Raw genomic sequence first — 25,047 nt, forward strand, 5'->3', positions numbered from 1 at the left:
GAAGGTTAAATGTGTGTGTCTGATAGGTGGAGTAAATGATTTTAGGTTAATGGCTTTTTCAAATAGGTATTGTGTCTTAGTGTATAATTTCTCTCATAAAATAATAAAGTTCTATATTTAAACCCTTTGAAGTTAGTCTCTGTAAATGTACACTGAAATTCAACTTCATTTAACCTAAGAAACACCACACAGATTGACTCCGATCACTAGAAAGCTTCTAGTTTAACACAAAGAAGGCAGGCTCCTTCCTTTTTCCTTTCAAAATGAGTCCTCATCCCAGCTTTCTTGCATTTGTAAAAGAATTCAACCTCTCCCACCTAAAACAAATTGAACACCTCCACACCCTGTCTCAAAGGCATTCAAACCAAGCTACAGTTAGAATGTATCACCACCCATGCATGGCCACAGGAATCAGCTGGATCGTTCTGGCTTCTTCCAACTCTTTCAGAAATCTGCCCATGTCTTCCCAGAACCATCATGTTGTTCTTGTCCAGGTAGTCACTCCATGTTTCTTCAACTATGTGCAGACTGCTCCTTACCTTGGAAAGTTCTTTGGGATTCATCATTCAGACAGTCCTAGAATTTGCCCTTTACATTGCTATCCAGTGCTTAAAAAGAGAAAACTATTTTTTAAATTAACAAACATCTTTTTCATGAAATTTTAGCACCCAAATCATCTCTTCAACCTCCCTGACTACATTCTCTGACATCTCCACCTTCTTGACACAATCTTCAAAGGGGAGTACCATGAGAGAAAGACTATATATCAATCAGGACCACCGACAACATGGTCTTGGAGAAAAATATCCTCAGCTGTCATCCTCAGCTGGACCAGCCCCTTGGGCTAGTTGTGGGGCTGTGGGGAAGTCACATGACATTCTGGTCCTCATTTTCTTAACATGTGGTGGAATGATTCTCAGGAACAATGTTTATTTATTCATTATTTATTTATTTATTTACCTTGCCTTAAATTAAGCCAAGAAGGGTCTCAGGAATGCTGTAAAGGACAAGGGACATGTGATCCATCCATAAACTCTTGCATCTTAGTGGCTGGTTCCAATAGCTGACTCATTATTGTAATATCCATGGAGTTGAGGAACATTGATGTTCATTATAAGAAGATGCTCTGTACAAACAAGGTAGATTCTCAGCAGTCAATTGGTAAACGCCGGGTGCATCAGAGTGTTACCCTATTCGTAAGGTAAAATGCCTTGTGCTAAAGGAATGTACTTTAGTCATTTCTTTACCTCCACTTCACACAGACCATTTCTTCAACTTGCACACAGTAGGGCGCACCGAGTTTAAGTACACCGCTCGATAAATGTTGTCAGTCACACGCATTCACGTCATCTCCAGTTCAGTAGAGGTGACATCCCTCTATCCCCAGGATCCCCGGTGCACCTTTCTGCAGCCCGTCCCCGCTTGTCCCAGTCTCAGGCAAATGCGTGTCTACTTTCTGTTATTATAAATTAGTTTGTCTGAAAGTTACTTTTATTTTTTAAGCTAGAATTATTTTCTTTTTCTGTTTGAGTAGCTCTATTTATTTATTTATTTATTTATTTGCAATTTTGATCGTGTTTCCCCTCCTCGAGCTCCTCACAGATCCTCCCCACCTCTCTACCCTGATTAAGTCAACTTAATTTTCTCCTCTCTTCCATGCTCAAATAAATGAAAATCAAGAGAAATGGAGGAGGGTGGTTCTGAGGGAGAGGGAGGGTGAGAGGTTGTTGGGTACTGGGAGGAATGCAAGGAGGGGAAACTCTAGTCAGGATATAATGTATGAGAGAAGAACAAAATTTATGTCAAAAAAATTTTAAAACCTCCTAAGACAAAAAATACCAAAACAAAGCTAAACAAAAAGCCCATAAAATAGTGTATAGTCTTTTTGTGTAGGCAGCTCTTGAGTATGGGGCCTGCCTTGGACTGTGGTTGATATACCTTAGTGATACTTCATTGGAAAAAACGGATTTTCCCTTTCCCAGCAGGAATCAATTGCAAATAGCTTTTTGTTTAGGGGTGGGACTTAACGTCCAGAGTTTGGTTTGAACCTGTGCAGGTCTTCTGCGTGCTGTTACATACGTGAATTCACATGTGTGTCAGTCTTGTTGCGTCTGGAAGACGCTGTTTCCTTTGAGTCATCGGCCATCTCTGGGTCATATTATCTTTCCTCCGTTTCTATTCTCCAACCTGACAGACAGTCACTCACATAACGGACTCGTGTACAAACAATTAAAACAAAGTTGAATACGATGCACAAATTGTCCTGGGGGTGTGATGAGTTGGGGGGGTGCAGTGGTGAGTCGTACTCCATATTTAGTTCCAAAAGAGAAAAGAACGTTTTGTGCTTCCACATTTTTTAGCTGAAAACTTGACCTTTATTACTATTTGTGTTTTTACTTTTCACTCTTTCTTTAACCACAGTTTTACTCCTGGGTCCTTGATCTCCCATCAGGTAAAAAATGAGCACTGACAAAGTGCTGCAGAGAGGGTGGACGGACTCTGGTTGCCATCTTAGCCCCTTTTCCTTAGGACAGCTATCAGTGAACAGAAGAGGAGTCAGAGGCCCTCTGCAACGTGAGTGCTCTCTTCTGGACACTGTCCCAGACAGAATTCCCAATAGGTCTGTGAGATCTGTGAGCACAAGCTTTGAGGACACTCTGGTGGCTGCTCCTGGAGCAATGCGAAGCCACATCAGAGTCCCAGCTGTAATCCTATAGGGAATTTGTGGCCACAGCCTGGGAATGGAGCCCAGGCTGTTAGGGTGAAGGGGCCTGGCGCCGGACATGGCCTGCAGACTCAGGGCTGTGTACATATTCACACAAAAGAGGCCGGAAAGTGACAGGAGGAAGCTGTGCGTCACAGGGGACTGAGCGGGACCCTGGCCGCGCCTGGCCAGCTCCAGGACAGACCCGCACTCCAGCCTCAAGCCCTCAGCACTAGCCCTGTGGCTTCCAATGAGACTCCTCCCGCTTCTAGGTGAGTATGGGCTGGGCCTGGGAGGCTGCAGCGCGTCCACCTGCAGGGAAGCAGGGAAGGAGACTTTTCACCAGCTGGGGTTCAAGTGTTAAGTGTGTCTGGCAAGGTCTCCAAGGAAAACAGACTTGGGCTTTCACAGGATGTTTTTCTGCTTGGCCTTTCCACTCTGGATCTTGCTCCTTACGACCCAGGGCTTTTACCTATTTATTCTTCCTGGAGAAATCTCGAAAGTCTTCGAAGTCTCAGTCTTTGACCTTTCTTGTGATCGCCTCCAAGAAACTTGGGAAATCTAAACCACAAATACTTGAGAGAGAGGCTTCCTGACATTTTAAGGCTACTGCCTGCCTGGATTTTGGGTTCATTTAAAACCCTGTTTTGGTGATGCATGGGGAGAGATAATAAATCACTTCTTTGAAGGCAAATTAATCCAGGTTTAAGAAGTACATATAGTCTTATAAAGGGCTGGGATTTCAAATTGACTGTGTAAAAATCTCTAGGTACCAGATAAGGACAATTTATCCAAGATAACTGTTTTCGAAACAATGGCTTTGTGATTCATCCCTGTTCCGGCCCAAGCTTGCTCTTAAGTGGGCTTGGAACAAGAGAATAAAAAGAAACACTCTATGATTTAGCTTATCGTTTCCTAACAGTCCTCAAAACATAGTTTTGTTTGTCATGTTGAGCAGGTGTTCTGTGGCTGAGAGATCAATTGTAGAACAGTATGTTGAATTTTGTTTTAATTTCTCTTAATACAAGATACCAGAAAAGGCATTTTTGTCATGAAAAGGGCAGAACGACAATTGCCAGAAGACTGGCAGATGGGAAGGGACATGCGTTTCTTCTCCTCCTAGATATGACAAGTAACATCTTAAAAATAAAAGATTTTAGTTTGTGCAGATCCAGATACTCAATTTACCTTGATTTCTGGAGGGAGAAGGTAACTCCCAGAGCAGGAGAAGGGAAATTGCTTTGCAGTCAGGAAACACCTTTGCAAGTAAGCACTTCACTTCAGTGACAAGAGATACTGAGTTTTCAGAACTGGATAACCTCATAGATTTTATGATAAAGCTGGATTCCCCATTATGTTTTAGTTCTATGAAATTTACATGATACACTCCTTAATCTTTAGGCTTAGTCACTTTTCTTCTATGATTTAATTAATGAGTCACTGGGAAATTTTCATAATTCACCTTTCTAGATGAAGAGAAATAAGCACATTTGTGGGTGTTGATCTTTAACACAAGGATGGGAAATCTCTTGTTTTTGACAAGATCTATGTCTTGATTTTATTTAGTGGGTTTCTCCACTTTGTTGAATTGTTGCTACACACAAAATTGCACCAAGACACCGTGTCTCCCAAATGCCAAATGTGAAATCCACAATGGTGTGGAAGCCTGCTTCTGCAGTGTGGGGTTCTCTGGAAATGGCGTCACGATTTGTGAAGGTAAATAGTCTTGATCTCTTTTGATCTGCTCATGGATTCGGTTCTGCATGTCTCCTCTCTGTTCTCTTGCTTCACCTGTGCTGTGAAGCTCATAGGAATCTAAAAAAGAAAGTTAACTGCTCAACAAGCATGAATTTCCTATGTCAAAATGCATATTGATATTGATTATCCATCATATTTTTTTTATTTTGAAAGTTAAAGCTTGCTCTGTCATTAAGCCAGAACGTCCAAGCACAAAAAAAGAGAGTTAATAGCCGTGAAAGTTCCCACAGCCCAGTCGATACTGGCATGTGTGTTCCTTGGGTGTTTTCTGTAGTAGTTAACTACTTAATTTCAAATTTGATGTTAAGAGTAGGAAAGAGAATTGTGTTGTGGTGGTGCACACTTGTAATCAGAATGCTTTGTGGAAGGACAAACAGAAAGATAGCAGGTTTGGGGGCAGCCTGCCCAATACAGATCCTCTCATAAGAAAAGACAAAAGGAGAGTGAGGTATAGAGAGCAAGGAAAAGGTACAGAAAAGAGAGAAATGGGGAGACAGAGGGGCAGAAGTATGGAAAGAAGGAAGGAAGGAGGAGAGAAGGGAATTTTAAAGCAGATTCTTCTCTGAGTAGATTCTGCTGTAGAATGTCATGGTGGAGCCCAGACGGAGCCTGGTGGGTAAGGTCTTTGTAAGATGCAGTTCAGAGAATTGACTAGATAGGATGAACGAATGCCACCTGGTAATACAACTCAGCTGAGTTCCACCCTGTGATCACCTCAGCCAGTGTTTCTCCCTGCTAACAAGACTCACTTCCTCTTTCTTGTTTCCCATGATCCTCAACAGAGGCTACTTTTAAGTAGATCATTAGTGGAACATTCTGTACAGAGAGATGGAGAAGGGGAAAAAATGTTGCATGCCATGTAAATTAGTTTCAAATATAATTAAATACTAAGTTCGCATTAGAGCTATGTGGTGTTATACTTCTAAATGTATTTAAAAACACATGGACTTTTTCTAATTAAGCTAGGATATTGTGCTTTGTTAATATTGCATGTTGTTGCTTATAGCATAAACAAGTTGTGTCTCGTGATTCAACTTGATAGGCTCTTAAAAAGATTAAATATGCAGTATATAGTAAAATTCAAACCTCATCATAATTAGTTTAATGCTTAAAAAATGTACAGCAAAGATGCAGTTTGCTTAATGGTGCATTAGATCAGCCGTTTCTGTTCTTACATCCAGCCAGAATTTGTAATATACTATTCTACAAGCACTACAAACTGCTTTCCATAAATAATCACAGATTTTTTTAGTGTGTATTTAATTGACTAGCATGAAAGCAAGCTGATAGCTGAATGACCTTCAAAATATTGCTTCCAATATATCAGCATGCTTCCCCACTAATCTTACAAATTGTTCTGTAGCACTAACAGACACTATTGCCTTTCTGTGATTTAGATACTTTTACTGTCATGATTATCATCATTAATGTCAACAGATTTTTGGTTTGGGCCTTTGACAACCAATGAGCTGATAATCATGACTTTCAGGACTTCTTTGAAAAATATATGTTCTGATACACAGTGTTGTCTATGCTTCCACTGCCTGAAAGAAAGAAAATATTTATTGTTGAAAGAAAAAAAATAAAACCAGAAGGAACTGTGACTTGCATTTTTTTCTCACTCTGAACACAAATGGTAATGGAAAATATTTCTTTTAAAAAAACTCGTTAAGTTAAATGCCATTTCTATTTAAAGAAAGTTTCGTGTTCACTTGATTCAGCATTCATCATCTGAGTTTGTAATGTCTTCTAAAAGTGCTAAAGAGTGATTTTCCTCTTTTCAACATCTTTTCAGCAGGTATGCTAATATGTTCTTTAGAATCAAACTTAAAGCATTACATTTTCAGTTACTGAAAAGTGTAGATTATAGGTTGACTATGAAGATTGTTTTGTTGGATTTTTTATCTCTAAATAGATATATCTCATATTTCTTATGTGTCTTTGCAAGCTTGGCACCATGTCAGCAAGAAATGTCTGGATAAGATTTCAGCTATAAAGATGCCAAGTGATTTAAAATTAGAAGTTGTTTTCTTTCCAGTATCATAACTATCCCCAACATAATCAATACAGAATTTTGATTTTATTTTAAAAATACCAGATACATGTTTTGGTGATAACTCACTCCCGCAAACAGTATGACAAAAGTCCAATTAAACAAGTCACATAGAATATGGCTTACATGGTTCTAAGCAAACAAGATTTAGCAATAATAAATTAATCTTACCTAATCAACTTGTTACTTGACAGGTAGTCATTGGTCACCTTTATCATCATTATCCTCATCACTATCCTCACTGAGACTGACAATAACTTTTGCACATTGATTCTAAGGCATGAGTTACTACAATGCCTCCCCTGTTAAAGATCCCTTTTATCTTTTGAGAACAGATCAAGGGATGCAGCCAAGAAGTGGTGAAAAAATTGCTTTACCAATGTTGTCCTATTCAACAGCTATAACTTTTTCTTTAAATATTAATACATATATATATATATATATATATATATATATATATATATATATATATACACATACATACATACATACATATAATCTTCCTGACTTCAGGCCATTTAGGGTTGCTTGCATGTACATGTTTTTAGGGCTGACCACTTGGTAATGTATAATCAACTAAGTTTACTCCCACCTAGGGAAGTTTAATTGTCCCTCTGTCAGTTGTCATTAATCAACTGTAGCTCTCCATGTAGGGATAGGGCCTTGTGAGTGTTCTTTCATCCATACTGGCATGTCAACTGATATTGACATTTTTCAAATTCTGTATAGTCTACCATATTGCTGAAATTTCATAGATGCAGCCTTTCAGTCCTATATGGAAGACAAAGTCTCTCAGCAGACATCCTAGTCCTCTGGCTCTTACAAGCTTTCTGTTTGCTCTTTTGTGTTTTATCTGAGCTTTGGGTGTAGGAGTTATGTTGTAGGTGTATCCACTTAAGTTGTACACCCCATGGTGAGTTGTTCTCTGCATTTTAACCATCTGTGGCTGTAATTGTCTCCATATGCTTCAAAAGAAGCTTCATTCATGAAGGTTAAGAGCTATATTTACCAGTGGGTAAAAGAATAAGTATTTAGAATGCAGGAAGAAATTTTACTTGTATAAGGGAGTAGCAATGGTGGGTTTTCCTCTAGGTTCCATAACTTCATTAGTCATGGGTAGATGGCTAGGAATATCCCCATGGCCCTAGACTGAAAATATAAATAAGCGATTGTCTTTGGCATAGAAAGTATGTAGTGGGGCAGTTAAATATCTGTTAAATGGTTTTGAAGTGGTGCTATAAAGTGAATCTGTAGAATGTAGAAGTATGACAAGTCAAAATGACATTGAGGCTAATAATAGAAAAGTAAATTCTATTTGTCAAGATATCCAAAGCAGCAATGAGAAAGCAGGCAAATGCACAATATTGACCAATAAAGAGTCTGGACAATTTCTGTAATGTAACTCTCTTTTTCATTGGAATAAACTAAATGACAAAAAGCAGTAAACAAGACTAGAAGTTGAACATATCTGAAGTTTTTCAGAAGCTTCAAGTACTTCATGCATTATGGTAGAATACATTAACTGGAGGGCCAGTCAGGATGTTGATACTATGAATATAATTTGATTAGCAAAGAAGAGATATTACAAATTCTAAAAGTAACTGAGTTACACAATAAATTTTGTGTATTAAAAAGATTAACCTATATGGTAGAGTAAGCAAATGTATGACAATGCATCATTGTAGAAACCTGTATAAACATCAGAACTATATGTTTGTACAACACATCACAGGTAATGAACTTCTACCCCATCCATGTTCAGGTTTAAGGTATATTTTTTTTAAACATAAAGAATAGGTACTATTTTGACCTCCATGTTCCACTATAACTGATCATACTAACATTTATTAAGCACCATGCCACAGCTTTTTGTGCACAAGAAAAAAAAGAGCCATGGAAATGTGATCTCCTTATTATGTAAGAATAGTTGGTAGAGACAGTACCCAGACCCTGGGACAGAGACTTTCTAACAATGACAGCGAAAGAAGGCAAACATATTCTTAACCAGTTGACATAATTAGGCTAGTAGAGTCTTTAAGGCTAGGTCTAGAGAGCAATACCTTTGAGCAGAAATTAGATATTTAATAGACATATGGAGATAATGGTCATAGTTTATTTGAAATTTAGTAGTGCCTAGATATTTGAGATTACTTTCAGAAAGTAAGAAATATGTATACAAATTTTAGTGTACAATAAAAAGGCTCATGAAACTGCTGAAACTATTTAATCCTAACATAGGATTTCTTAGTTTTGCTATCTGTATTGCTATTAATTATGCATTTAACACACTTTTGGTTGCACTTTGGTGCACAACTATTGTAGGTATAGGAAAGAAGAGAATATTCACCGTGAAATAAGGAGGAAAGTGTGAAAAGCAAGTAACAGGAGAAGGTTTAGTGCATATGGATTTTCTGTATTATGTCTAAACAACACTTATACAATATAGAGCTTGTGGAAGTGTGAGGATGGATGTGAGAGACTGGCTCCCTCCTGGCAGAAACATTCACTAAGTAAAGCAATGTTTGGGGTTTGAATGGAATCTGAATGAGACAAACAATTTGTCCCAGGTGGGGACAGGAAGTGTCAGGAAAGATGCAATGTGGACAGCTTGCGCACATGTATAAACATGTTTTCATAGCTTGGAACATGTCTATCACCAAACAACCCAGGGAAAACAAGGAGGTACTGGTTTGTACTATAAATATGACACACTTCACAAAGCAGCATTCATGGGAAGCAAGAGGGCTCCACTGGTAAAGGAGCCTATCACCAAGGTCAATGACATGAGTCTCATCCCCAGGACCCATGTGATAGACAAAATAAGGAAATAACCTACTGTCTCCAGCAAGTTGTCTTCTGACCTTCCCACAGACTCTGTGGCCACTTGTTCCTACCCACGCACACAAAACAAATGAATGTATTAAAAAATAAATAAGTTATAAAATGAGTTTTCATCATTATCTAAGGAGCACACCGATGCTTATAGAACTCTACTGGAAGAATGTTATCATAATGTGAAGAGCAATATGACACCAGCAAAGGTATACAAATAGTGTTACAGGAGCTTTCTAAGGATTGAGATGAAATAATCCATGGAATCAGAATATGGAAGGAGTATTCAGTCCAAGGCACAAGCATAATTCCTGCTAGAATAAAATAAAAGAAATGTTAATTGTATTTGTGTGAAACTTAGATCTTCAGCAGAGAGTTGAGCTGTTCTTGACACCTATTCTTCCCTCAGTTCCTCTTATCTTCCTCCTCCCCATCTTCCCATTTTTCATTCTTCTACTCTCTTGTCCTACCTTCCTTTTATCCTTTCTTTAAAAAGATATTTTTAATGTGTGTGACAGTTTGTCTACTTCTGTGTGTGTGCATGTGTGATTGCAGTGCCTCAGGAAGCCAGAGGAGGGTGTCCGAGACACTGGAACTAGAGTTACAGACTGTGAGTTGTCATGTGAGTACTGGGAACTGAACCTAAGTCCTAGGCAAGAGCAAGACATGCTCTTGACTACTGATCCATCTCCCCAGTCCATGGCACACAGGTGGAACACACATACATGTGAGCCAATATCCATACTCTTTCCCCCCTTTTATTGAAAATACATATTTTTCTCACATAATATATCCTGAACAGTTCCCCTCCATCTAGTCCACTTAGCTCCTCCCCTCCCATCCAGATCCACTTATTTTTAGTCTCTCATTTCAAAACAAATAAGCTACTAAGGGATAATAATATAATATAATATGATAGGATAGGATAAAACAAAAAATAATACATCAAAATTGTACAAAACAAACTAGCAGAAGGAAAACAGTTCAAGAGAAGACACAAGAAATGGAGACCTACTCATTTGCACACTCATGAATCTCGTAGAAGCACTAAACTGGAAGCTATAATATATACATAAAGAATCCAGTACAGAAATATGCAGGCTGTGCACACTGCCTCTGCCTCTGTGAGTTCATATGTACTTTGAGTGTATTGATTTAGAGGGTCTTGTTTTCTTGTTGTCTTCCATCCCCTCTGGCTCTTACACTCTTTTTGCCCCTTTTCTGGATGATTCCTTGGGCTCTGAGGGGAAGGATTAGATAGAGACATCCCTTTAAAGGCTGAGTGTTCCAAGGTCTCTCATTCTTTGGGTAATGTTTGCCTATGGGTATCTGCATTGGTTCCCATCTGCTGCAGGAGGAAGTTTCTCTGATGCTGAATGAGCAAGGCACTGATCTATAACAGAATGTCATAGGAGTTATTTTATTGATACTCTTTTTAAACAAAGACCTTGGGCTATATAGTCTCAAGTTCTTGGTCAACCAAGAAGCATTAAGTATAGGTTCCTTCTCATAGAATATGCCTTAAGTAAAATCATATATTGATTTGTTATTCCCACAAGATTTGTGCCATCATTGCCACAGCATATCTTGTAGCCAGGACACCATTGTAGATTAAAGAATTTGTGGCTGGCTTGATGTTTACATTCCTCTTTTGGAGACTGTGGAGTACCTTCTTATATGAATGATGCTAGCACGTAGGGGTGAAGGCTATAGGTGGGCATCAGTTCAACTTCTCCTTGTTCAATGTATTGTTTAGGTGTTGTCTTCAGCAATGGGGCCTTGCAATCAGTTTGTGGAGAGCAATCTATAATTTTGACAACAGCTTTGATTGTTTGGGGATTTTCATTGGACTCCTTTGGCCAACAACTCAATTGGATGTTATGCAGTCCTGGGACCAGAAGCTTCATTTAGTGACAAGAAGTGGCCAGTTGGAGCTGTGTCTTCCTCATTATTTGGTGATTTCAGCCTTTATATGGGTATATATTTTAGGAATATTCTATTCTGTATTAGGTTTCCATAGTATCCCTCCAATAGCTCTTAGTTTTAGCTGCCTCTCCCTGTGTTCCCTCCCTCACCCACCTCTCCCCATTTGATCCTCCTGTTCCATGCCCCTCTCATTCATCCCTATCTATTCTATTTCCCTTTCCTAATGAGATCTATCTGCCCCTCCCCTATTCCATTACTCTGTGATTACACATTACATTACACATGTAATGTAATTACACATTACACATACATAACCTCTGTGATTCTATAAATTGTAAGCTTGCTTATCATTGACTTAACTGCTAATATACACATAAAAGCAAATACAAACCATATTTTTTTTTCTGAATATGGATTACCTTACTCAGGCTGATTTTTTTCTGGTACCATCCATTTACTTGAAATTTTCATGACTTTATTTTTGATGACTGAGTAATACTCCATTGTATAAATGAAGAATTTTTGTTATCCATTCTTCTGAGGAACACCTAAGGTGTTTCCAGTTTCTGTCTATTATGAATAGGTAAACAATGGAGGAAGTGTCTCTTAGTAAGATGAAGCATCCTTGGAATATATGCCTAAGAATGGATTAGCTGGATATTGAAGTAGATCTATTCCCAGTTTTCTGGGGAACACAGTGATTTCCATAGTGGCTGTACAAGTTTTCGGTCCCATCAGCAATAGATGAGTGTCCCCCTTGCTCCACATTCTTACATGAGCTGTCATTGTTTTAGTGATCTTAGCCATTCTTGTGGTATAAGTTAAATCTCAAAATAGTTTTGATTTGCATTTCCTGGTGACTAAGAATGCTAAATACTTTTGTGTTTCTCAATAATTCGGGTTTTCTCTTCTAGGAATTAACTATATAGATCTGTATCCCATTTTCTAATCGTGTTATTTATTTTTTTCATATCTAGTTTTCTTAGTTCTTTATATATTTTGGATACTAGACCTCTATCAGATGTAAATACATTTTTAAAGAAATATAATGCCTCCAATATCATCAAATAACCTCATCTAGATTTCTGCTTTGTGTCACAGTTCTATTGTTCTTGGATTCTTTAATGATTCCACTTTATTTTGGATAATTGGTGACATTTCCTTTGTTCTGTGAATGTCAGTTACCTGTAGCCCACTTAAAGGGTGGTACTAAATCACACATATTTTATTCTTTATTTTCCTATATATTTTCTCTTCTACATGAGTTAATCTTTATAACGTTCAAATTGTTTCAGGATCACAGCTTAACAAAACTGGTGATACACTGATGTTAAGTTTAATGTTTTCTACACGTTATACACTACTCAAAAGACTTCACACATATTCATGGATTCAATTCTCAAAATAACTCTCAGAAATATGAGCTAGTATTATCCCAATTTATAAATAAGTAATTTGATAGGGAAAACATATTCCAACAGTCACTTTAGACAATCTTCAAACTACTGGGTGAGGTAGGCTCACAAATAAGGAAATTAAATCTCACTGAAGTAAAAGTAAATAGTTTTAATTCTAGCATAGTCCTCACCTTCTTTATCCCACCCACAATAGGCTCAGTGGAATTGAAAGTATAAACTGACAGCATAAGTTAATGGAACTAAACAATGTTTATAATTTTTACCACATTAGTAAAAGTCATAAACGAAGTGTAAGTGTTTACCTATTTTCCATACACTCCTGGAAGTCCAGGAGCTTCACACTGTGGAACTCACAGGGGAACATGAGATGTCTAAAACTGACGGCTCAACTCACGGAAGCTCTGAAGGGCCCACTGGCTGCACACAAAGATTAGTGCCTCAAGATAATAAACTGCCCTTGTAGCAATGGCACTCTTCACTTTTCAGTAAATGCAGTAGAAATCTAGGTGTCTAGATTGGATAAGACACCATTTTCCAAAGGCTACATACATCGGAGACTGTCATCTACCATTGATTAGCCCAGATAAAACCAAATGAATGCTCCCAAAGGAAACTTAATCATCTTCTGGTGATGATTGGAGCCCTTGTTGGTGGAAATTGATGCGAAATTTGTGCTTTCTTACCACCTATGATACTGGAATAATGCAGAGAAATGAAAGCTATTTCCCCATCATGTACACTCTGTGAATTTTCTTATATTAAACAGGCTATCATGGCTCATAGAAAAAGATCTGAGCCAAGTTATATATAATATCACATTACTCTATAACTGAACATGTAGCCATCATTGAACCATAACCGGTCACTGAAGAAAAGACAATACCATGAATGTAAAAGGAAATAAATAGGAAAACAGCCTGAGAAATAAAATGGGAACAGTTTCGAGGGAAAATGTTAAATATAAATATGCTCAAGAAAATCTTAACCAATTTTGCATCTAAACTGCGAAAAATGGAATAGGTGTCAAAACATGAAAGAGTGGGCATACCAAACACATCCTTTGGTGACATTCCTAAACTTGGCGTGTCTCTCGCCTTCTTGCATCTAGATTCTCTTCACATCCCTCTGCAGTATCAAGGACGTCAAGGCAATCAGCTGGTGAAATTCCAGTACTGCATAGTGTGTTTAGAAACAGTAAAGAGGCTTTGGGAGGTAGAGCAGTGGGAAAACGCTTTCCATGGATGACTAACATCCTGAGTTAAAACTCCGGAACCCATGGCTGAAGGAGAGAACCAGTTCTGTTCTCTGACCTCCATGTGCACACTGCACCAGAAGATGAAAACTACAGTCTCCACTCCTGGGTTTCTTGCCCCATGAAAATAGCCAGCACACAGAATAGAGATGACAGAAATATAAAATTCATGCATCTATCACTGAGTGTTGTTTTAGCTAAACTTTGGAGCTGGCATGGCCAATGCAAAAGACATTTTCATCTTCTTGTACCATGTCCTCCTCACTCAAGGCCCCAGGTACAGATGCTACTTTCTGATCAGCCGTGTGTAACCTCAGACCATCTCTCAATGCCACCAGGCAGGTGCTGTAAATCAGCTGAGGTTGGCATATAGCTGATAACTCTTTGCCTTCTTCTCCCTATAAATGAATTTTTGAGACAGTCTTCAGAGATTCTTCCTGTAAATATATTACAGTTACAATACTAAAATGTAAGCTACTAAATATAATAAGATAACTGAAACAAGTACTGCATTAGCATCTCTGAATAATAAAAACAAATAAGTTAGCAAAGCAGATTTTTGTATTTGTCTACCTACTTATGGAAATTTAGTTATCATCACCTGTAATTGTGAGTTTACCCTTTGTGGAATGTGTGCATATGTAGGGCAATAGGTGTTGTCTCACATACACATATCTTTATATCAGGCACAGTGAATGAGACAGATTGATCAGTTAGCATTCATGGTAGAAACCGAGTTATTTCAATATTGGGAATAGTATAAACTAATATTCATTGTCTAAGGCACAACTCATAAGTCAATTTCTTTGTAAGACTAAAATATTCTATTTATTATGAATTACAGTTTTTTTTCATGTCATAGCGATTTCATTTTGTTTTAGATCAATACATTTTGAAGTGCATTTCCAGAATGTCTGTGCATTTCAGTAGTGACTAAAAACCCTGGTGACTTTTTCTTATTCTTGTTTGTGTTCTTAGAAACTAACAAAATGTCTTGTCAATCTATAACATGCTGCACCTGTAAACAATGCCTTCCCATATTGCTATTCCTTTCTCTTTTTTTAATTGAAAATAGATTCTTCTCTCATATAATACATCCCAAGCACTATTTCCCGCACTCACTCCTCTTAGCTCACTTCCCCTCCTCTCCCCCACAGATGCACTCTCCCCACCCTTTTCCTCTTCAGAAAAGAGGAGGCTTCCAAGAGATGACAGCCACACAGGACAAAGCAGGATACAATAAGACAAGGTGAAAACCTCATATCACGGCTGGACAAGGCAGCCCAACAAGAGGCAAAGAGTCCCAAGAGCAGGCAAAAGAGTCAGCTATACACCTGCTCCCACTGTTAGGGGTCCCACAAAAACACCAAGCTGGCAGCAATAACATATATGCAGAGGACCTGGTGCCTTTCACACATGGAATTTGCTAAAACATTGTGAATAGTGAGCTAGCGAGGTGGCCCAGTGGGTAAAGTGCCTGCTGCACAGCATGGGGACTTAAATTTAGATCCCCAGCACCCTCATGAGTCATCATGGAAGCATGGAAAAGAATGAGGAAGAGATATCAAATAAGGTGGAGGGCTATCAAGAAAGAGACTCCACGTAAGCCTCTATCCTGTGTATGCTGACACAAATGCAAACATATCCTAGCATGGATATGAACACACACACACACACACACACACACACACACACACACACACACACACACACACAAAACAAAAGAGTACCACGGAGCACCATGAATGGAATTTCTATTTTAATCCAGTACTTACCTTTGTTAAATTTTATTCACTATCTAATAATTGTATAGAGAGTCTCTGATATATAATTTCAACACAAATATTTGACTAGAAAGAAATACTCAGTATAGTCAACTGAAGATTATATATAAAAAAATAATCAAAGGAAGCACAAAATTTCAGGTTGATTTGTTCCCTATATCTTTGTTTTCCTGTTTCATTTTGAGTGACCAATCAGGCAAGCCTGAGTTTTAATTTGTTGCTTTGGAAACTTTTTCAGAGGTTAGTGACCAGTTAGCATTGGCACAGACAGCTGCACTGTTGACACTCAGGTCTTGCTAGGATCTTGTGTTTGAGGAAGGGAGCCCTGGCCTTTGTCTTTTGAGAAGCCCATGGATCAAAATTATTATTTTTTTTCTTGCTTGATTTTCTCTTATCAACCTGATTTTTTTTCACAGTTCTAAGAAGCACGAAATCATTGGCACTTAAAAAAAAATGAGCCTTTTGTTTCTAATTTGCAAATAGCTTTGAGAGTTTTTCTTTAGTTATAAAAAGAACTTCCTGTATTGTTCATAGAGCTAACACCCTTCCCTCTTTTCTATAACCAACCTTTTATAAATACAACTTAACATATAGCTTTGTTTATTTCTAAGAAACTACCAAAGATCAGGTTTTACCTTTTTGCATTAATATGTGCAGTGTGAAAAACTTGATTTTATTATAATTAGTTACTAAAATATTTTATGTTCCTACCCAATTATAAGTTTGACTGAATGGAAAAAATGAACACAAATATGTTGGGGAGAAATGAGACATTCTTTCTCTACACAACTTCAAGTCGTTTTATGTGATTCTTGACAAAATATAAAACTTATAAAAAGAACTTCTATTGCCATCCTCAAAAGTTATCTAAATACAAAGTTGTATTTGTATACTCCACAAGTATGCCACCTCAGACTCCTTTCCTCTAAAAATGATTTTATTCCATTCTATTTAGCAGAGCTATAATCAACTACAAGGTTACTGGTTCAAGAGAACGGCAAGGGATAAGTTTAAAAATTGTAAATATCTCTGAAACTTTTTCATGATTGTTTGTGAAACAATTTTATGTTCTCCTTTTTATGAAACATCCAATTCTTGGTCTGACATTATATTGAATTTTAATAATTTTCTAGTTGGTTTCATGAGAAGATTCCACGGTATATCACATATTATGTAACAGGGATATAAATGTGCATAACATTTGGGCTGCTCTTAAAAATGGATAAAAGCATACTTCTTTGGTGGGGAGATTGTGATTTTTCTGAAAATTAAATCCTTAAGCAAGACTGGTTCAATGTTTTGACTGGTTTAATTAAATATTTGGTCCATTCCCGCTGGCCATAGGTAGAGACACTGATTTGAAACCACCATGATGAGAATGAGGCTATAAGGAAAAGAAAAACCAAAAAACTGTGTTTATAACAACTGGAATACAGGGAGAGTGTTCCAGCACCGGGATGTAATAGACGATAGTATTTTATATTCAAGTCAAAGAATTTTCATTAAAAATGTGATTATCTTGAGTGGCGTTGGTCAGACAAGCCCAACTCCTGAAACATCGCTTCTCCTGGGATTTACTGCATGGTAATGCTATTTTCCATATTAACAAGATTTTTTCTACAATCTTGTGTTCAGATACATAATTTATACCACTAAGAAATGTGAATTAGTATACAGACTCATAGATCCATGTTACAATTGTTTTCAAGTTCCCAAATAAATTACCATTGCTGTGAGACAGAATGTCAGGAGAGTTCAAACCTTGTCCCTAGACTCAGGAGGAAATTAACGCTTGGGTCTGTTATTGCCATGGACAAAGATGGTGACTTTTTCTGTGACGATGAGAATCTAACCAAATATTGTAGCTAAATATAGCATACAAAGCCGTGTGCCATTTCTGAAGATGCTATCGGGGAGAAAACCCAATGACTAGGCTTCTGTGCTCTAGTTTTTAGGTACACAGATTCAATTTAGAGATTGGGGTTTGAAAATAAAATTTACTGCACGAGTGTTTTTGGCTGATAAGAAATGGATTTTGTGACCCTGGTGCACATTAATTGAAGTATCTGGCAATGTGTCTCGACCAGGTTAAAGGGACCATATGTACTTGGAACCATATTATTGCTTCACATTGAGCTCCGAAGTTAAATCTCTTCATTACCATATAAGGAAGCAAACTTTACTACCAGGACACTGCCCAAGCCAATGCTCACTATTGCCTAATGCCGCCTGGGTTTTATACAACGTGCATTCCGTCTAGTTTCCAATCAATATTGAAACTTAAGAATGACATCATCAAAGGTTATACTATTTTATATTTTCTAATATTTTAGCTTTAATATATGTTCTTGATTTTTTGCTTGCTTGCTTCTTGTTTGTTTTTGAGACAGTTTCACACTGTAACTCAGGCTGAACTAGAACTCATTGTGTGTTCCAGGCTTGTCTCAAACATATAGTTCTACTTCAGCCTCCTAGATACCAGAATTAGAGGTGCTCACTACTATGTCTGGCTCAACATATCTTAAATCTTCTATTCATTAAGTCATACACAGAAGTATTTGCTGATGACTGTATTCAGACATAATAAAAGTGACATCAGTTTTAGTCATTCACTTTCATAATACACTTTTAAAGATGGTAGAGTGTGTATACTTGCAAGTTTGAAATGTAGAATTTAGTATGTACTTGTCTACGTTCTTTGTGTAGATGCTTCAACAGGTTTTGATTCTGGTTTCACTTACACAGGGTAAAATCATTTCAGAAGTCTGAGGCAGTTGTGAAACTGTAACACATATTATCCATGAGATTCTTTAGGCTGAATGACTGAGCCAGTTATCTGTTCAATAACCATCCACATCTATTCTTTTTGTCTCTTTTGTGTATGTAATCAGTACCAAAACATAGATCATGTCCACAGAATGACTTCATGTTCTGGCCCTCTGCCAAACAAGAATATAGCCTGTGTCTTGAAGAAATTAATACTAAAATTTCAATTGAAGTCGTGCTTAGCAAGTAGGTCTTAAATTAGAGAAGGATACACAGACTTTTGTTTGTTTCCATTGCACTAAAATTGACATATGCGGGACCTAAATCAGTGTGATAAGATTAAGTGGAGGGTGGTTTTTAACATTTGTTTGATAGTTTTGCCTTTGTGGCAAACTTTTGATATTCTGAAAAAAGAGAGCCATATATGCTTTCTGTCAGAAAGAATCTTAAGCCAATTTTCCTGGCACCATATGGAGAAGAAATTCTGAGATTATTTCTGGACCTATATAAACACAGAAACCCATTGAGAATACTAAAGAAAGTGCGGCAGATCTCTGCAGCTCTGCAATGTGGGACGGCGAGCAGATGCTTGATTAGGCTGAGATGTTTGTTCAACTAATGTTATGTTCATTGTAGCAGCTCTGTAATGGAACACCATGTGGAGGAGAATGATCAGTAAAGTGTGTTTTGGACTTTGAATTTCGGTTCATTAGGACACAAGCATGACTGAAATTTTTCAGTAGATACATTAATTGTTGTTTTATAGTCAACAATCACTTTATACTTATCCTTTGGAAAAATTCAGATGTCTGCCTGATGAATAAACAAGCACAGAGTGAGTCTGAATTTAAGAAAAGCTTTAGACACTGTGGGCATGATAAATCATGCTTGTAATTTCAGCACTCAGGACACTGAGGCAGGGAGATTGCTGTGAGTTTGAGGCCAGCCTGGAAAACACAGTAAATTCCAAAGCAGCCTGAGCTATAGTGTGGGACCCTGTCTCAAAAAAGGAAGAAAAGGACTACCAAAATGTTTCACCCAATAACAGTGCTTGCTCTGTATTCCTGACTACCTGAGCCCAGGTCAATGCAGAAAAACTCTGTGAGCTTTTTAATGATCTCTACACATGCTCACCTTTGCATGCATGCCCCCAAGTATGTACACTGCACACACACACACACACACACACACACACACATGCATAATCACACTAATAATAAATGGAAAGGAAGGAAGAAATTGAAGGAGAGAAGGGGGAGGAAAGAGAGGGAGAGTTTCAGAGAGTAACCATAGAACAAACTGCATTATTATGCTGAAAAAACAAACACAAAAGGCCCAAATATGACCAAATTCCAGTGAAATAATTGCAGTAGAAGCTATTAAGGGTTCCCTGTAGCATGAATCTTAAAGAGTCTTATTAATAAAACCAAACCCAATGCCAGTTATTGGAGTGAATGCTGGAAGATCAAAGAAGCAGAAAAAGTCACAGCCACCTCGCCTCGCCAATTCCTCAGCTGGTCCTGTTTCCTCAGACTGGAAGCCTCTGTGTCCTCATCCAGAATGAATCTCAGCTGAACTGCTGCTCAAAAGCCTAAAAGCTTAACCAGGCTAGTTCCTGGTTTTCATGCCTTATATACCTTTCTGCTTTCTGCCATCACTTCCTGGGATTAAAGGCTCACTTCCTGGGATTAAAGGCGTGAGTCACCATGCCTGGCTGTTTCCAGTGTGGCTTAAAACCTACAGAGATCCAGATGGATCTCTGCCTTAGGAATGCTAGGATTAAAGGTGTGTGTGCCACCAATTTCTGGCCTCTGTATCTAGTGGCTGTTCTGTTCTCTGACCCCAGGTAAGTTTATTAGGGTGCACAGTATTTTGGGGAACACAATATCACCAGGATTCCCAATTTGTTATTCTATTCCTAATGCAAAGTACAAACTGCATTATCATGCTAAAAAATAATAATAAAACCTACATCTTATCAAATTTTAGTGAAATAATTTCACCAGAAGCTATTGATTCCTAACAACTGCTTCTAATATCTTGATATACATTCCTTTATTGACGAAATTGTTCATTCATTGGCATTTAAAACTAAGGTTTGAGTTATGATCAGTGTTCAGAAGCAGGACATCAAGGGCAGACAATAGCATAAAGAAACAATGGCTACTGTATAGACATGGCAGATTTCAGATGGTGAATTCCACGGTGAGACACTCCAGTGAAATACGGGCTTCAGTACTTTAGACTTAAAAAGGATGATTACAGCCCAAATTGATTGAAGCCTGATGAAACTGCCCTCTAATCTGTAAAAAGATGAATTACAGTGCACTGTGAAAAGCAGAACCTCTAAGGAAGCCATCTGTGGGATTGAATCCTCATCCTAGAATTTTTCAGTGCCTACATCTATTGAATATACACAATTTTGTCAATATCAAAGTCATTTTTGAAGATTAAAGAAGATAATACAAATTAGACACTTAATTAAAATGGTCCTATGGAAAGCTCTCAATAAATTAAGACTTGTTCATGTAAGTTTGCCAGTCACTTACTGTCTAAAGTGTTTCTTTTATTAAGAGATTTTCTATTTATTTTACATATCAACTACAGATTCCCCTGTCCTCCCTCCTCCCAGCCCCCAGGCTTCCCACCCAACCCACCCCCATTCCCACCTCCTCCAAGGCAAGGTCTCCCATGGGGAGTCAGCAGAGCCTAGTACACTCCATTGAGGCAGGTCCAGGCCCATCCTCCCTGCACCAAGGCTGAGAAAAGTGTCTCACCATAGGCACCAGGCTCCAAAAAGCCGGCTCATGTACCAGGGACAGGTCCCAGTCCCACTGCCTGGGGGCCCCCCCAAACAGTTCAAGCCAAACAACTATCTCGCTTATCCAGATGGCCTAGTCCAGTACCATGGGGGCTCCTTAGCTATTGATCCACAGTTCATGTGTATCCACTAGTTTGGCTAGTTGTCTCTGTACTTTTTCCAATCAAGGTCTAGATATCTCTTGCTCATAGAATCCCTCCTCTCTTTCTTCGATTGGAATCCTGGAACTCTGCCTGGGACCTGGCCTCTGCATCTGCTTCCATCAGTCACTGGATGAGGGTTCTATGATGACAGTTAGGGTATTCAGCCATCCAATCACCAGAGTAGGTCAGCTCAGGAACCCTCTCGACCACTGCCAGCAGTGTATGGTGGAGTCATCTTTGTGGATTCCTGGGGACCTCCCTAGCACTCTGCTTCTCCCTATTCCCATGGTGCCTTCATTCATCAAAAGTGTTTTTAAGCACATGCTTTGTCTTCTCACTCCACTGAGCTAAGTAGACTGGGCCACGAGCTTCAAAGTTAATGTCATCACACAGCAAGGAGACGTTTCCCTGCCTTCCCCAAAGAACAACACACATGTTCACTTCCATTTATGTACAGTGACAACCTGTCAATTCTCAAGTTACAATTTATGCTTCTTATGGCCAAAGGCAATTTAAAAAAAGCTATTTGACTATTAGTTACCTTTCTCTGAAGAGTGAGTTTCTTTACATTTTCTCTGTATGGATTACCTGATTAGTATGGTGGAAGCCTGCATTTGAAGGCAAAGCAGTTTTACAAAGAAATATCTGGAAACTAATTTCTCCTAAGTTGTATATAATTGCATTGATGTCAATAATCATCTGCTATATTAAATATTATAGTGTATTATATAATTACATTAAATATATTATATATAATGTTAATCCAAATTTTATATGTGTGTGCGTGTATGTGTGTATACATATCAATTAGTTAAGGAATCAGGAAAAACAGTGCTGTAGCATGAAAGACCTGATCCTTAATGAAAGATCTAAACTACAGTGAAATGCATGTTTAAATAGTATAAATTTGTGACTGGAGAGATAGCTCAGTAGTTAAGAGCGCATATTACTCTGCCACTGTACTCAAGTTCAGATCCCATCACCATGTTGGGAGTCAGACAAAGGTAATCTAACTCTAGCTCCAGGGGACCTGGCAAGTCTGGCCCCTGCAGGCACCATCATTAATGAGCATCTACCCATAACAAACACACACACTAAAAATAAAAATAAATCTTAAAGAACAAATGTGAATTTTCAGCAATTAGTTAATTTGCAATGATTATTTATTAAAATTAACTACCACATATACTAATACTCTTTACATGTTTTATTGATTGAAATAAATAAGGTTACATGAAAACTTAAAAAAAACTGTTTAAACATTCTAAATATTTGTGTTTAGTGCCCAAAAATCTCTAATGGAAGTTAGCTTGTAGAAAATACATGAAGGAAGGTTTGCAGTTGGAGAGAGGGCTCAGTGCTTAAGAGCATTCACTGCTCTTGCAGAAGATTCAAGTTTGATTTCCAGAACTCATGCTGGGCAGCTCACAATCACCCAAAATTTCAGTCCCAAGGAATTCAAAGCTTGCATATATGCACACACACACACACACACACACACACACACACACACACACACACACACACACATATACACACACACATATACACACACACACATACACACACACACATACACACACACACATACACACACACACACATACACACACACACGAAAATAAAGCAAGTCTTTAATAGAAATACAGGAGGAAGCCTAACTAAAGGGCTCAGTGAGTAAAGGTGCTTGTCAACAAGCTTAACAGCCTGAGTTCAATACCCAGGATATACATGGTAGATAACTGACTCCCACAAATTGCCCTCTGACTTCTATATCTATAGGGTGTTCATATGTATTCAAATACACACATGAAAAATTAATACAAATGTAAAAATTTAAAAATGATTCCAGGCGGTGGTGGCACATGCCTTTAATCCCAGCACTCGGGAGGCAGAGCCAGGAGGATCTCTATGAGTTCGAGGCCAGCCTGGTCTACAGAGAGAGATCCAGGACAGGCACCAAAGCTACACAGAGAAACCCTGTCTTGAAAAAAAAACAAAAATTAAAAATGAAGATAAATGATGGATAGAGAGATGATATGTATGTCTGTTTATGAAACCTTTTTAAAGCATTACTTTGAAAGTTTGACAAAGCCTCAGCACATGCTCACACAAATGGCATTAGAATGTGTGTGTGTGTGTGTGTGTGTGTGTGTGTGTGTGTGTGTGTGTGTGTGTGTGTGTGTATCAAGATGATTCTTGGAAAATGAGAGGTAAATTGTTTTGTACAGTGGAAGGATTAATTACTAGCCACAATTGTGCTGCCCAGTTGGTGTATAAAATCCCCTGTCACACTTTTAAATGTGGAGAGAAACATCACGGAAGCACAAGACAGTGTGATAAGACCACATTCATAGGGTCTTCAGTGTTTGAAATGACTCAAAGGCCTTGACAGGAACTCAACAGAGGAATGGTTAGAAGCTGTCTGACTTTTCCAGTGTGATTTCTTATCCTTGGGAAAGACAGATCTGAGCCGAAACATGCTGAAACACTTCCACTTCAGCACCATTTCTGAGTTATGGTTTAAACATAAGTTCAAGATGACCAAGTGTTTAACCATGGCACTTGAACCTACCATAATTTCTTAGAAACTGCCATGGATTGGGTGTTCTTTCATGATTAGTTGTGTTTCATGAGGGTCTGTGGTGACTTGAGGCTTGATTTGTCCTCAGAGTGTCAGTGAGGGAGGTAGGATCTGATGGGAGGTCTTTAGCCATTGGGTCATGTCCTTGGAAGAGGCCTGGGAACTCCATTCTCTCACTCACTTCCTGTGTGTCTTGATTTGACTGCAGTGAGGGAATTGGAGCAGAAGGGTGCTGTAGTAGGCACCATGCTCATCAGCCCCCAAAACTGTGAGCTCAGAGAAAACTGTCCTCTCTGTAAAACCATCTGTTTCAGGAATTTTGTACTAAGGAAAGGCCAACTAATAACATAGAAACCTTTTGAATAAATCCCTGGATGGGAAATATAAATCCATTTAAGACTGCAAAGTATCTTTGTAAGTAGAATATTTACTTTTTCTTACTTGTTTTTGTTCTGTTTTGTTGTTCTGTTGTGTATTGTCTTGTTTTGTTTAACATGGGTCTTTCTATGTAGCTCAGACTCTTTCAATTCCTGATTGCCCTGCCTCTGCCTCTGAAGTCCTTGTATTCCATAATTTTACTTCCACACCCAGATCAATTACATACTTTTAAATTGTTAAAACAGCTAGCTAAGCACTTGGCCATTAATAGAAACTGCCACCAACATCCTCTAGGCCTAAATTTCCTATCATCAGTTCCAATTTGTCTTTTCAAAATGATTGTCATGATGCTGATGATCAAATTAACTTCCTTAAATGTTCTGAAACAAAATATTTAAACTCTTGACATGACAACATTTGTACTTCATTACTTTCATTTCTATTTTGTCAAAAAAAGAAGTGTTATGGTTGAAATACCATTGCTTTTAAATTTTAACTATAATTATATTAGATTTTATTCTAATTTGTCGATACTCTTAAATTATAGCAATAGTAACTGTAGTTTTTATAGTATTTTTTAACAGAACTATGATAAATAATGCTCTACCATAAATCAAAAAGTCCATTT

The 25,047-nt window shown here is 38.1% G+C and overlaps 1 protein-coding gene across 1 annotated transcript in view; it reads left to right on the forward strand.

Annotated features, from left to right (window-relative positions):
* Positions 1 to 2,657: 2,657 nt before the first annotated feature.
* Adgrl4 (adhesion G protein-coupled receptor L4) overlaps positions 2,658 to 25,047 on the forward strand; it is a 95,140-nt gene continuing 72,750 nt past the window's right edge. The window contains exons 1-2 of the mRNA XM_052731264.1: positions 2,658 to 2,976; positions 4,271 to 4,420. Coding sequence (XP_052587224.1) covers positions 2,955 to 2,976; positions 4,271 to 4,420 — 172 coding nt within the window. The 5' untranslated portion in view covers positions 2,658 to 2,954. The remainder of the gene's footprint in view (positions 2,977 to 4,270; positions 4,421 to 25,047) is intronic.

Source organism: Peromyscus californicus, unplaced genomic scaffold (genome assembly GCF_007827085.1).
Source record: "Peromyscus californicus insignis strain IS unplaced genomic scaffold, ASM782708v3 Scaffold_9__1_contigs__length_137607984, whole genome shotgun sequence".
Classification (NCBI taxonomy): domain Eukaryota; kingdom Metazoa; phylum Chordata; class Mammalia; order Rodentia; family Cricetidae; genus Peromyscus; species Peromyscus californicus.